We start from the raw sequence: 12,012 nt of genomic DNA, 5'->3' as shown, positions 1-12,012 counted from the left end.
CCTCTTTTTCTTATGTAATTTCTCCTGAGCGTTTACTTTATGGACCCCCGGGTGTTGTGAAGTGATTATTTCATTAATCGGTCTAAATTTTCTTTTTAAAAATCACATGATTGTGGCTATTTAGAAAGCTGTCTTCTTTTGCCTGACTTTTGTCTTTACAGATACCTTCTAAGGAGAAGTGCGTTGGAATTATTTATGGTCGACCGGTCAAACTTTTTCTTTGACTTTGGGGTATAACCTTCTACTGCATTGTTATGATATCATGCTCTTATTCTCAATCTTTTACTTCTTCAAGGATCAGGTTAATTTTCTTGGTTTTTGAATCAGACTTCTGAGGCAAGAAGAGATGCATATCGAGCTATTGTTCAAACTCGTCCCTCTCATTTGAATAATATCTATCTCGCAACTCAGGTTTCTACTTTTCTGTACCTTAGTCATCGGTCTTTGGCACACGAGCAAACTTTGTTTTCAGTTAGTTTGCAATAGTATGTGTGGGCCATGCTTGTCACATTGACTTGTATCCATATCCATTCGAACTTTCACTGCACGAAGACTTGAATCTTCATGGTCAAACAAGAGATTTTGCTTTCTTTAGCATTCACCAATCTTCTATCCCCTTCCTTATATGTTTATGCTACTTCTCTTCTTGCAGAGACCTGAACAACTTCTTAAAAGAACTCAACTCATGGAGCGGTGGGCTCGCCGAGAGGTATGTTAGAATATTGGAATTTAAACTATTATCTATTTTGGGGAAAGGGGTAGAAGAAAATGAAAATTCAGTTTATGGATGTGTTCAAAATCAGTAGAGAATCTTAGCATGTAAGCCAAGATCTTGAGGCGATTGATGGAATCGGTAGAGTAATCAGAACATTAAAACCTTTTGCAAATCCTCGTACAACTAACGAGGAACAAATGTATTTTAAACACCCATCCACACATGCAACCCATGCATGCATTGATAATTATCTCCTTTTCTTTTATCCATCCTCTTCCTCTCTCTCTCTCTCTCTCCTGGTTGAGATGACGAAGTAGTTCAACAGACTGAAAAATGCACATGCAGCAGAGAGTGGTCTTAGCAAATTGAAGAGGTAGGGGTATAGGGAGTTTTGTCAAAAAGAGAGAGGGAGTAGTGTCAATTGGTCAATGAATGGGCTTAAACGGTTGTGAAAAAAAATAGGGTCCATATTTGACTCTAGTACCATGTGAAAAGAATCTATGCATCAAGATAAAACTTAAGGCACTGTTACCAATGAGTGGAATAGCCCAAAGCCTCTAAGAACCCCTTAGACAACTATATGACCAATTATATGATATAGATTAACATCCCCTACATGTAACCTGATTTTGGAATTCACAGGTGAATTTAATTGTGTACTTGGTAGTGTGAGCATGTGCTTGTTGAAGGATGGTTACCACTTGAAAGAATGTATTGATACCTCTTGATAGAGCCTAAGCATCTGACCAATACCTTAAGCCAATGGTTGGAGTAGCTCAAAACCTTATAATAAACCCTTTTGGCAACTCCTGCATAACTAATTAGGGGGAAGTGCATTTTCTAACTATATATATCTGCAATTCCTTGGTTTCAAGTTCTCGAATTTTTCACACTGATTCATCATCTGCTAATCCATATCTTTTCAGATCAGCAACTTTGAGTATCTAATGCAGCTTAACACACTGGCGGGACGTAGTTACAATGATATTACTCAGGTACCATTTTCTCATGGTGAGGGTTTGAGAGGAATCACGTGCTTACATGATCAGTTTCCTTTCGGTTTTGCAGTATCCTGTGTTCCCCTGGATCATTTCTGATTATACGTCAACCGACTTGGATCTCACTGATCCATCATCTTACCGAGACCTCTCAAAGGTTGGCATATATGAATATTTCACTTGTGAAATCATCACCAGGTTGTTGGATGACTCATATAAGAAATGTATTCTTGCAGCCAGTTGGAGCACTAAATCCTGATCGATTAAGGAAGTTTCAAGAGAGATACTCTAGTCTTGATGACCCTATCATCCCAAAGTTCCACTATGGCTCACATTACTCAAGTGCAGGAACAGTATGTGCTTGCTCTTTCATTTGGTTGTCTCACACTCAAGTGTGAACATAGTCAGCAGTGATTCTACAGATTCTGTTCTAAGCCTTCGGTATGAATTTAATGTTACACCAGGTGTTATATTATCTAATCAGGTTGGAGCCCTTCACTACCCTATCTATTCAGCTCCAAGGTGGCAAATTTGATCATGCAGATAGGATGTTCTCAGATATTGCTGCCACTTGGAAAAGTGTTCTTGAGGAGATGAGTGATGTTAAAGAGTTGGTATGAGCTATATTTCTTTTGCCACCTCAATATTCTCTTACAGTTTGAATATATTAATGTTGTGTATACTTTTGGATCATCTCGATGGTCCGCACAACCTTTGTGCTTATGATTATAAATTGTTACAATCGCAAAAGAAAATTTGAATATTATTATTTGTCATACTCAATTCTTGAGAGAAAAGTACTGCCTCCGTTTTATTTTATCCGAACCTGTTTGACTGGGAACAAAGTATAAGGAAGACATGAGAACTTTTGGAACTTGTGGTCTTAAACATGGCAATATTTATGTGGCTATAAAGCTTTTGAAACTTCAGTTTAACATGTTATGATGTTTGTATGGCTTTTAACAGCTTGTATCTAGGGGTAAAATGGGAAGTTAAATTATTTCCAATTTTAGAAAGGGGTCATTCTTTTTAGAGAAAACTAAAAAGGAAATAGGCTCATATAAGCTGAAACACGGGAGTTGCAAAGTAGTACAGTTTATTCAAGTTGGATTGTCAACTAACAGCTTTTATATCAAGTGGGTCCTGAAATGCAATGATAGCTATTTTTTTTTTTTTTTTTTTTTTTTTTTGGGGGTCATATAAAGTGACAAAGTATTCCATTTTTGATATCAATTTGGCATGTCCTGGAAAGGGAAGTAACATTCAAGATGGGAACAGAGGGAGATGATAATGCTTTCAGCTGCTTATGATTTGTTATCTTTTGCTGTTTCTGGAGTCGATTAAAGCTTTTGCTCCATTTGCTTATAAATTCCTTATGGGATGTTGCTCTTAATACCTAGGTTCCGGAGCTATTTTATCTTCCGGAGATGCTAACAAATGAGAATTCGATTGAATTTGGTACGACGCAATTGGGAGAAAAGCTGGGTATGCAATAAAGATTAATTGAATATTGCAGCATACAGAGCTAAATTTTGTCTTAGTCTTCAACTGTCATCATTTGCTTCTCATTTCTGTTCCAGACTCAGTACGACTTCCACCTTGGGCTAAAAACACAGTTGATTTTATTCATAAGCATCGGAAGGCACTTGAGAGTGAGCACGTCTCTGCTCATCTGCATGAATGGATTGATCTAATTTTTGGGTAGGTTTCTCACAGTTGGAAAGATCATTTACATAATTTAGTTTTGCTTAGGTAGAAGAAGAGGGGGAGGGGGGGAGGGGGGGAGCCTTGGAGTAACTGGTAAAGTTGCTGCCATGTGACCGGGAGGTCATGTGACCGGGAGGTCACAGGTTCAAGCCGTGGAAACAGCCTCTGGCAGGAATGCAAGGTGAGGCTGTGTGGTCGGGCCCCTTTCCCGGGCCCTACGCATAGCGGGAGCTTTAGTGCACTGCACTGTCCTTTAATTTTGGTTAGGTAATGTTATTGCTTTCCTTGAGAATTTGAGGTGTGCATAAGTTGTTTTGGATGCATTGAAATTTACTATTTCCCTCAACTGTTGTCTCTTCTTTTTTCCTTCTCTTTTCTTTTCAAATAATTTTTTTTGCATATTCAGGTATAAGCAACGAGGAAAAGAAGCTATACAGGCTAATAATGTTTTCTTTTACTTGACGTATGAAGGAACAGTGGATATTGACAAGATAACAGATCCAGTATGCTTTTGTTCCTGTTCTTTTTGCTTTAGTTATTGCACTAACTTTAATACGAGTAATTTTGAAATGTTAAATCTTGTCAAAAGGTTCAGCAGCGTTCGATGCAAGATCAGATTGCTTACTTTGGACAAACACCATCTCAACTTCTTACGGTCCCACACATGAAAAGGATGCCACTGGCCGATGTTCTCCAGCTACAGGTGGGTTTGTTGCATTTGTAGTTGTCTCCTTTTGAAGTTTTCAGAGTCAACCGTAAAATATGTTAAGAGTAAAATTTAAGTTGGCCCAAATGAGTATCAGTAGTTCATCTTTTTGATATTGATTCATTTATATGAGTGAAATGTAAATCTGGTACTGTCTGGCTTTTGCTCATATAGAGGGGTGAAGTATTTAATTGTTGTAGATAATTTAAATATCTCTTTAGGAAGCGAAAAGGAACTCAATGGTCTGGTTGAAGAAGTTTTTTAGCCATTTTCTGCCAGTTTCATGAGTAGGTTTATCTGTCCACCTTGGTGGTAGAAAATCACCAATGTTTTATATGTTTACGTGGTCCCTCTATTTCCGAGCCTTTATTTTATTTTATCAAACTTTCAAGTTGCACTTTTCTCCTGTAGCCCTTCTTCTTGGAAACCGTGATATCTTTTTTGTTTTTCTTGCTGTATCCTGTTCTTTTGAGCTAGTTTGTTGTCTTATGAATCTAGAGAACTTATTGTTAAGCCTTGAAGTTCCTTTTTGCGTGATGGTCTCAGTGTATCTTTTTTTATGATAATTCATAATGCAGTTTTTAGGGGAGGGTATGGCTTGTTTTCAGTTAAAAGTAATATGTTATCATAATAGTTGGGCTCAAATGTACCTTGACACTTCTCTCTTTTTACAGACCATCTTCCGCAATCCTAGAGATGCTAAACCATATACAGTTCCCCACCCAGAGCGCTGCAACTTACCTGCTGCAGCAATGCAGGCATCTTCTGATTCACTCGTAATTGTTGATACAAATGCGCCGGCTGCTCATGTAGCTCAGCATAAATGGCAGCCAAACACACCAGATGGTCAGGGAGCACCTTTCCTCTTCCAACATGGAAAACCTGGTGCTAGCTCAGCTGGTGGAACATTCATGCGAATGTTCAAGGGGCCAACTGGCTCTGAATCAGAGGAATGGCATTTCCCTCAAGCCCTAGCATTTGCAGCTTCTGGGATCAGAGGTTCATCCGTAGTTGCAATTACACGTGACAAAGAAATTCTTACAGGCAAGCAGTATATGTTCTATTTATTTAAATCTAAAAAATCCTAGTTATCTAAATACCCTTGTATAAGAATGATATTTTAGTTCATTAACCCAATTTGAAATATCTTTGTTTTTGTTCTTTTTGTTTTGGGAATTAGTGAATTGTTAGCGTACGTCCATCTTATAACAACATTTTTATGGTCAACACTCACTTATGTGAGGCAAGATTCCTCAGCCGATTTACTGCTTTTAATGTTTTGCAAGTGAGGTTGAGAATTACTCTTTGTTCCATTTGAGCATTCTTCTTTTCTGATCTGTTCCAAAAAAAAGTGGCACCTTCCTATATTTGGAATCAGTTTAACTTTGAGACTTCACATTTTGTCCTTTGTGACGTGCTTTTATAGCCACAGAAATTTCATGGCATGTTTGAAACCACAAGTTCCTAAAGTCTTCCTTCCTTTGTAAAACCCCATACCCAGTCAAACACCGCCAAATAAAATGAAAATGAGTGGTCATTTTGTTATTTTATTCATTCATCTCATTTCTCAATTTAGCACTTCTAGAGAGCTTGTCTCTAGAAATCATGTGTCAGAAGTCTAGAACTTCAATTGTTCTGATTTATGGGAGTGTCCATGGGTTCCTTAGGTGGCATGGAAAAAAAAGGGTCGAATTAAGAAGTAGAGTAATTTGAGAGCAAGACTTCCCAATGAAGTGGGACTAGTGTTGCATGCTTTATGTTGTTACTGAATTCTAAACATACTGACTGAAAGGAGTTTCTGACCGTGAATCTAGGTGGCCATGTAGACAACAACGTGCGGCTGATATCATCAGATGGGGCAAAAACTTTAGAAGTAGCCAGAGGACATTGTGCTCCTGTAACATGCCTGGCTTTGTCTCCAGATAGCTATTATCTTGTTACAGGGTCTAGAGATGCCACAGTGCTTCTTTGGAGAATACATAGGGCATCAACACCGCGCAGCAGCAGCACAGCAGAGGCTTCCCCTGGTTCAGGCACACCTTCAACCAGTAGTACACCAAACAGCTCGAGAGATAAAAGTAAGAGGCATCGAATTGAGGGTCCCATTCATGTCCTTAGAGGCCATCTTGGAGAAATATTATGTTGCTGTGTTAGTTCAGATCTTGGGATTGTGGTTTCATGCTCCAGTTCGTCAGATGTCTTAATACATACTATAAGAAGGGGTCGATTGGTTAGAAGACTAGTTGGAGTGGAGGCACATTCTGTCTGTCTGTCATCTGATGGAATTATAATGGCTTGGAACAAATCCCATAAAACACTAAGCACCTTTACTCTTAATGGGATTCTTATTGGTAGGACTCAATTTCCTCTATGCTCTACCATTAGTTGCATGGAGGTTTCTGTTGATGGACAAAATGCTTTGCTTGGGGTAAATCCATATTCTGAAAATGATGGACCATCGGACAACAAGTCTATGAAGTGGCAAAATCCAGGACTTGGAGATTCTGATGGAGAATTAGATGAAAATGGTGAAGGAAATAGATTAGTTATCTCTGTGCCTTCAATCTGCTTCATCGACATGTATACTTTAAAGGTAGAGTTTGGACCGTATTTCTATCTCTTTTCCTGTCTACATCAATACTGGCACCATTAAGTGAGGAACTGTAAGGCAGATCATCTAGTTTGTTTGATTGCTGCTTTGCCAAGTTTGAATTGTCTATGCTGCTTCTTAGCACCTTTTGACCAATGCAATTATACATTCCTTTTCTTAGTAGGCGTTTGGCCATGAAAACCATAAACATATTCACTTTATTTGGAATTTTTGAAGTTGAAAATAGAGTTGGAGTTGTGTTTGGCCATATTATTATAGAGTCAATATTTAGAATTGAAATGTATTTTTTGAAAATATAAATGGTGAAAAATTTTAAATGGATTTATTTTATGAAAATAAAAAATTTGGATTTTTTTTTTTTTGAAAATAAATAAATTAGGAAGTGCAAAAAGTGAAACCAAAATCAGTGAATATACCTCTTGAGGTGTTTTCCAAATTTCCAAATACAATGGCCAAACAAGTATTCTGGAATAAAGTGAAAACATATTCCTGAATATGGTGAATACTATCTATGGCCAAATGGGTCCGTAGTTGCTTGATAATAGGACCCATTTCCCATAATGCTTCAGATATATGTATGAACTAGAAGCTGATGTTTTGGCTTGCAGGTATTCCACATTATGAAGCTTGGAGAGGGTCAAGATATCATGGCTCTGGCTCTGAACAAGGATAATACTAATCTCTTGGTATCGACAGCTGATGGGCAGTTGATAATCTTCACAGATCCTGCAGTAAGTTGAATATTCTTATTTGTTTTTGTGTTTAGGCATTAAAATAAAGGTGTTTGTTTCATATATATGCCATATCTATCTTAATCAACTGAGAACTGGCTCATCCTTCTTTATAGACTATAGTAAGCATGTTTTGGAAATAGTTATTTGAATCAGGGTCAGATTTTTTTTTTCTGAGAAGCTAATAGCCAAGAACTACTCTACTGGTCTTGTACTCTTGTTACTCTTAAACCAGTGCTGATGATACTCTTTGATGCCCGCCAATCTGATTACTTAGGTTTATCTGGACAAGAGTTATGCAATGTAACCTTGCTGGGTAGCTAAAACCTAATGTACTTGATAAAACCAGTATAGTAGTAACTACTGCAACCTCTGCGCGATGGGGGGGATTTATTCAATCACATAGTTTGGGCTCCTACGATATGGCGCCCTTGGGGCTTTCTATAGCTTTTAAACATCTCAGTTGAGTCTCCATCCATATCCATATGCAGTTGAGCTTGAAGGTAGTAGATCAAATGCTTAAGCTGGGTTGGGAAGGCGATGGACTCAGCCCTCTTATAAAGTGAAGGTCTCAGGATATTGGATTTTGATCACCAAGGTTTTGACCAAAGTTTCTCCTGATGAGAATTCCATCCACATGTTACAAGATGAAAGGTGCTATGGGTCATAAAATTTGGATGCATAACTGACATGCGGCAGCTCCGTCTCTTGACTGTACAATAATCACTGTGCGATGAGGATAGCGTTTCAACATTTCGACATGTAACATGAGTGTATTGTATTAGGTAAACCACAAGCCTGTCCAGTAGTTTTTTTACTGTGTTCAGCATTTTTATTTTTTATTATTTGAAAATCGATATAGTTGTACATGTCCAATTGTTTGATGTTAGAGTATAGGAAATTTAGCCATTTGATCTTTTTGTTTACCCCTTTCTCTCAATCAGTGTATTGGAACTTAATTGTCACGGAATCACAGTCGAGATACTCACTTGTAAATGTTCTCTTATAAAATATGGGTTTGCATCTTTATTTAGTTGCTTCTTTCAGTTCGTCATTATTATTTTTTTCATTTCATTTCTTATTTTGACATTGAGACATGATTGACACACGTGTCCAATGAGCCTGAGTTGTTATACTGACTCCTGCTGTTCGTTGGGACGAAGAAGTTCTGTTTTTAGAGGCAAAAATGACTATCGAAGCTTCACATCTGTTAAAGCAACGGATTGTTTTAACTACTTCATCTTTTGCCAGAAAGTATAAAATCTGGTGGTTCAATCTCTGTGTGAGATTTCTTGTATACATTATCTCGGCTGTGACGTTCAAGCAATCGGCATCTGAACCACTTACAGCTTAATGAAGCTTCTACTAAGCCCTTACGGTTAACATTAGGTCTCAAATTTGTGTCATCCTGATTGACTATTAGTTTTACAGAAATGACATTTGTCTCAGATGGATAGGATTTGCTTACATGTTTGTCACTTGACACTAAATGAGGCCCATAGCAGTTTCTGTTATAATACGGTGTTTAGTCTCAACTTGACTGGCGTTTAGTCATGAATGCAGAAGTTACTAAATAATATGGGCTTCTAAGAATCAACTAATTCCAACATAAAAAAGGTTATCTGGGATTTCAAGAAAATAACATCCAATAATACCATATTTCCAGAGCTGAGGTCAGGGAAGGGGGCAGTGCTTATTGTACTGAAAAACTCTTAACTGACTTAAAACAAGGAAATGCGAATTTGTAACAATTACACCTTGGAGTACAGGCATAAATTATCATTCTCTGCTCAATGTAATGTGATAGGCTTATTATGGATACCGATGTAAATAAACAACACTCAGGAAGAAGATTACTAACGCTATCATTTTTGCTATCTCTAACACACAGAATTCCATGAATAGTTCTGACATATTATGGCACTTTTAGTGGTCCGATCTGTGTAACACATGAATATGCAGTCCCCCATTGATGTGAAGATTAATCATCGTCCTGTAGTTGACAGTCTTCTTGTCATCACTCAACTTGAAAATAAAGTAACGTAACAGCACAGCAGAGAATATCTTCATTTGCCTATAAGCAAACTCCTTTCCCAAGCAGATCCTTGGCCCTGCCTGTTGTATCAACAAAGAATGGCTTAGCTAGTTAATGTGGTAGTGTATAGTCACTAAGAAAATTTGTAGCGGACGATTCATCTTCAGTTTTTCAACAAGAGATATTCAAACTGATAGGAGCTATAACCAACCTGGAATGCTGTAAATTTGAAGGGGTTCTCTGGCCTGAAGAAACCATCCACATCAAGCCATCTCTCTGGTTTATATTCTTCTACATCATCACTCCATATAAATTTCATTCTCCCCATTGCATATGGTAGGTAAGTCACCATGTCTCCTTTGTTCACGCTGAATCCATCTGGTAAGGTATCATCCGAAAAGCATAGTTTTCCATCCTACAGTAAGAGGAAAAACAAACATAACAACTTAAGACATGCATTTACTTGGCCACTGATGTATGATAAAAGAAGTTCTTTATTACCACGGGAACTGCAGGATAGAGCCTAAGAGTCTCTGTCAATGCTGCATGTAGGTATTGCATCTTTTCAAGGGCATCTTCACTCACATTGGCAGCAAAATTTGTTATGTCTGTTGCATCATCTTCCATCTCACTTGCTGCTTTTTTAACCTCTTGCGCTACTTTCTCCTGTACATGAGGATACTTGCAAAGCACATATATGAACCAAGAAAGGGTGATTGCTGTTGTATCTTTGCCAGCTATTATGAAGTTCAATATTATATCACGCAAAAACTTTGGATCTGTTCCAGTTATTTGCAGAAACCTTGACAAAATGTCTTCCTTCTTCCGCTGCAACTGGCAAAAGATGATAATATCTAAGCCTCTATCAGCATTAATAGAAGCAGAGTCTATAAGGAGATTCACCTACAGATAAATTAGCTTCTGGTTTACTCATCTGTTCAGTTTTTCTGTGGATCAGCTTATAAACAAACTCATCAATAGTTCTTATATTGTCTTTTAGCTTGGCTTCTGATCCGATATTGAGAGCTCTTTTAATCTTCCAGAAGATATCAACATATCTCCAAAGAGTCATTTCACTTGCATTGTCAAAGGCATCGCTAAACTTTTTCCCTTCTTCATTTGAACCACACATGCTGTCTAGCTCAGCTCCAAAGGCAATTCTGAATATAGAATCTAGAGTTGCTTTCATGAATAGATCCTGCATTCAAGAAACTATGTATACTTGTCTGATGAAAACAATAAGGGCTATTCAGTTAAGTCGAATCGTGGAAACTTACTTGAATGTCCAATGTCTTTTTAGAACTGGCTGCTTCAGACAATATGTGGCCAAGTTTTGCCACATTTTTTCTGAAGACCACACTGCTGAAATCCCTCAAGACCCTCGTGGAGAATTCATGGCTCGACAATTTCCTCTGTTCTCGCCACTTATCACCATCGACTGTGAAAATCCCATCCCCTAACAGGTCCTTTAGATTGGTGTAATGATACCACCCCTGTCGATTATACAAAATACTCAAGTCACAGCCTGAGTATCATTCTATCATTTATTTTAAATAGACTAGTAGATTCATAGTTGACTGCAACTAATTAAAAACTGAGGCATAGTTGATCCATTGATACAATAGCTGATTTGGGAGTGCACGATGCAGATGCTGGGAATGAGGTTCTATTACTCCTCCCCGCCCCCACCCCCACGCAACCCCCTGTCAAACACCTAAAAGAGAAGAAAAAGATAGAGAGCCTCAATGCATAGTTGAACTGATAGCCAGATGAGGAAGTCGACTAATTTCCTAGTCCAAACTCCAAATATTTGAATCTTACTCCCCCTGCCCCCTTTTTTTTTCAAAATTGGGATTACAAGGTGGAAAGCGAACCCTATATAGACAACTGTGAGCTAAAATAGACAAACCTGATTCACATTTAAGCGAAGGGATTTATATAATTCCCGTTTATCAGACGAAAACTGCAGCCCTAGCTACACAATATATCTGTCTACAACACAAAATAAGGAACTTCGAATTATTTAATGTACAAATTCTAAATAATAAGGTTGACAAAAAGGTCTTTTTTTAGTATTTCAAGAAAAATGTGTACCCTGCCATAGTTGTCAAAGTTTGTTTTGAGAATATATTCGACGTTAGCTGGATCAGCAGTATAAATCTCATTCCTGAAAGGGCTAATCAATCTGTAAGTCGTGTGTTTGCCAGCAAGATCAGTCATGTAATGGTGCAACCTGTGGAAGTTGAATAGCTGATTGAAAATGGTGCCACCAATTGGATGGTATCTCTTTTTCCCATTTAGTTTTTTGGTCAGAAGATGAACTACGAACACATAAAAGACAAGCGAGAGAACAGTGACTGTTATGGATATGAAGCATTGAAGAATATCCATGGAAACTAGTCAATCAATAATGTATCCTTATGTAATGCTAGCTTGCTTATAATACCTGTACAATTGACACGTTTTCCTTTCCCCCAAATTTAATGGATGAGACGGGTTGCTTCAATGT

General features: G+C 37.9%; 2 protein-coding genes across 2 annotated transcripts in view; one reads left to right on the top strand and one right to left on the bottom strand.

The window, feature by feature from the left end:
* Positions 1–8,501, top strand: part of LOC107872374 (BEACH domain-containing protein C2) — a 35,682-nt gene extending 27,181 nt beyond the window's left edge. The window contains exons 17-31 of the mRNA XM_047395694.1: positions 162–231; positions 328–411; positions 653–709; positions 1,642–1,710; positions 1,784–1,870; positions 1,950–2,066; positions 2,178–2,327; positions 3,114–3,198; positions 3,294–3,414; positions 3,827–3,923; positions 4,010–4,123; positions 4,801–5,170; positions 5,941–6,719; positions 7,346–7,468; positions 7,960–8,501. Coding sequence (XP_047251650.1) covers positions 162–231; positions 328–411; positions 653–709; positions 1,642–1,710; positions 1,784–1,870; positions 1,950–2,066; positions 2,178–2,327; positions 3,114–3,198; positions 3,294–3,414; positions 3,827–3,923; positions 4,010–4,123; positions 4,801–5,170; positions 5,941–6,719; positions 7,346–7,468; positions 7,960–8,034 — 2,398 coding nt within the window. The 3' untranslated portion in view covers positions 8,035–8,501. The remainder of the gene's footprint in view (positions 1–161; positions 232–327; positions 412–652; positions 710–1,641; positions 1,711–1,783; positions 1,871–1,949; positions 2,067–2,177; positions 2,328–3,113; positions 3,199–3,293; positions 3,415–3,826; positions 3,924–4,009; positions 4,124–4,800; positions 5,171–5,940; positions 6,720–7,345; positions 7,469–7,959) is intronic.
* Positions 8,502–9,185: 684 nt separating this feature from the next.
* On the bottom strand, positions 9,186–12,012 carry LOC107872354 (cytochrome P450 704C1). Its single transcript, XM_016719098.2, has 6 exons — positions 11,598–12,012; positions 10,781–10,996; positions 10,411–10,701; positions 10,005–10,337; positions 9,715–9,918; positions 9,186–9,583 (listed from the first exon to the last, which is right to left on the bottom strand). The coding sequence occupies exons 1-6, from the start codon at positions 11,892–11,894 to the stop codon at positions 9,395–9,397; spliced, it is 1,530 nt and encodes a 509-aa protein (XP_016574584.1). The 5' UTR covers positions 11,895–12,012; the 3' UTR covers positions 9,186–9,394.

This window comes from Capsicum annuum, chromosome 1 (assembly GCF_002878395.1).
Source record: "Capsicum annuum cultivar UCD-10X-F1 chromosome 1, UCD10Xv1.1, whole genome shotgun sequence".
NCBI lineage: Eukaryota > Viridiplantae > Streptophyta > Magnoliopsida > Solanales > Solanaceae > Capsicum > Capsicum annuum.
This window is presented reverse-complemented; position numbering and strand designations above follow the sequence as displayed.

Bases quoted from the DNA above. Each gene is read 5' to 3' on its own strand.
- LOC107872354 (XM_016719098.2), bottom strand. From the start codon at position 11,894: ATGGATATTCTTCAATGCTTCATATCCATAACAGTCACTGTTCTCTCG. The intron at 9,919-10,004 runs GTAATAAAGAAC...CTCTTACTGTAG, and splicing joins TCTATCCTGCAGTTCCCGTG to GATGGAAAACTATGCTTTTC. The intron at 9,584-9,714 runs GTTGGTTATAGC...TTGATACAACAG, and splicing joins TCAAATTTACAGCATTCCAG to GCAGGGCCAAGGATCTGCTT.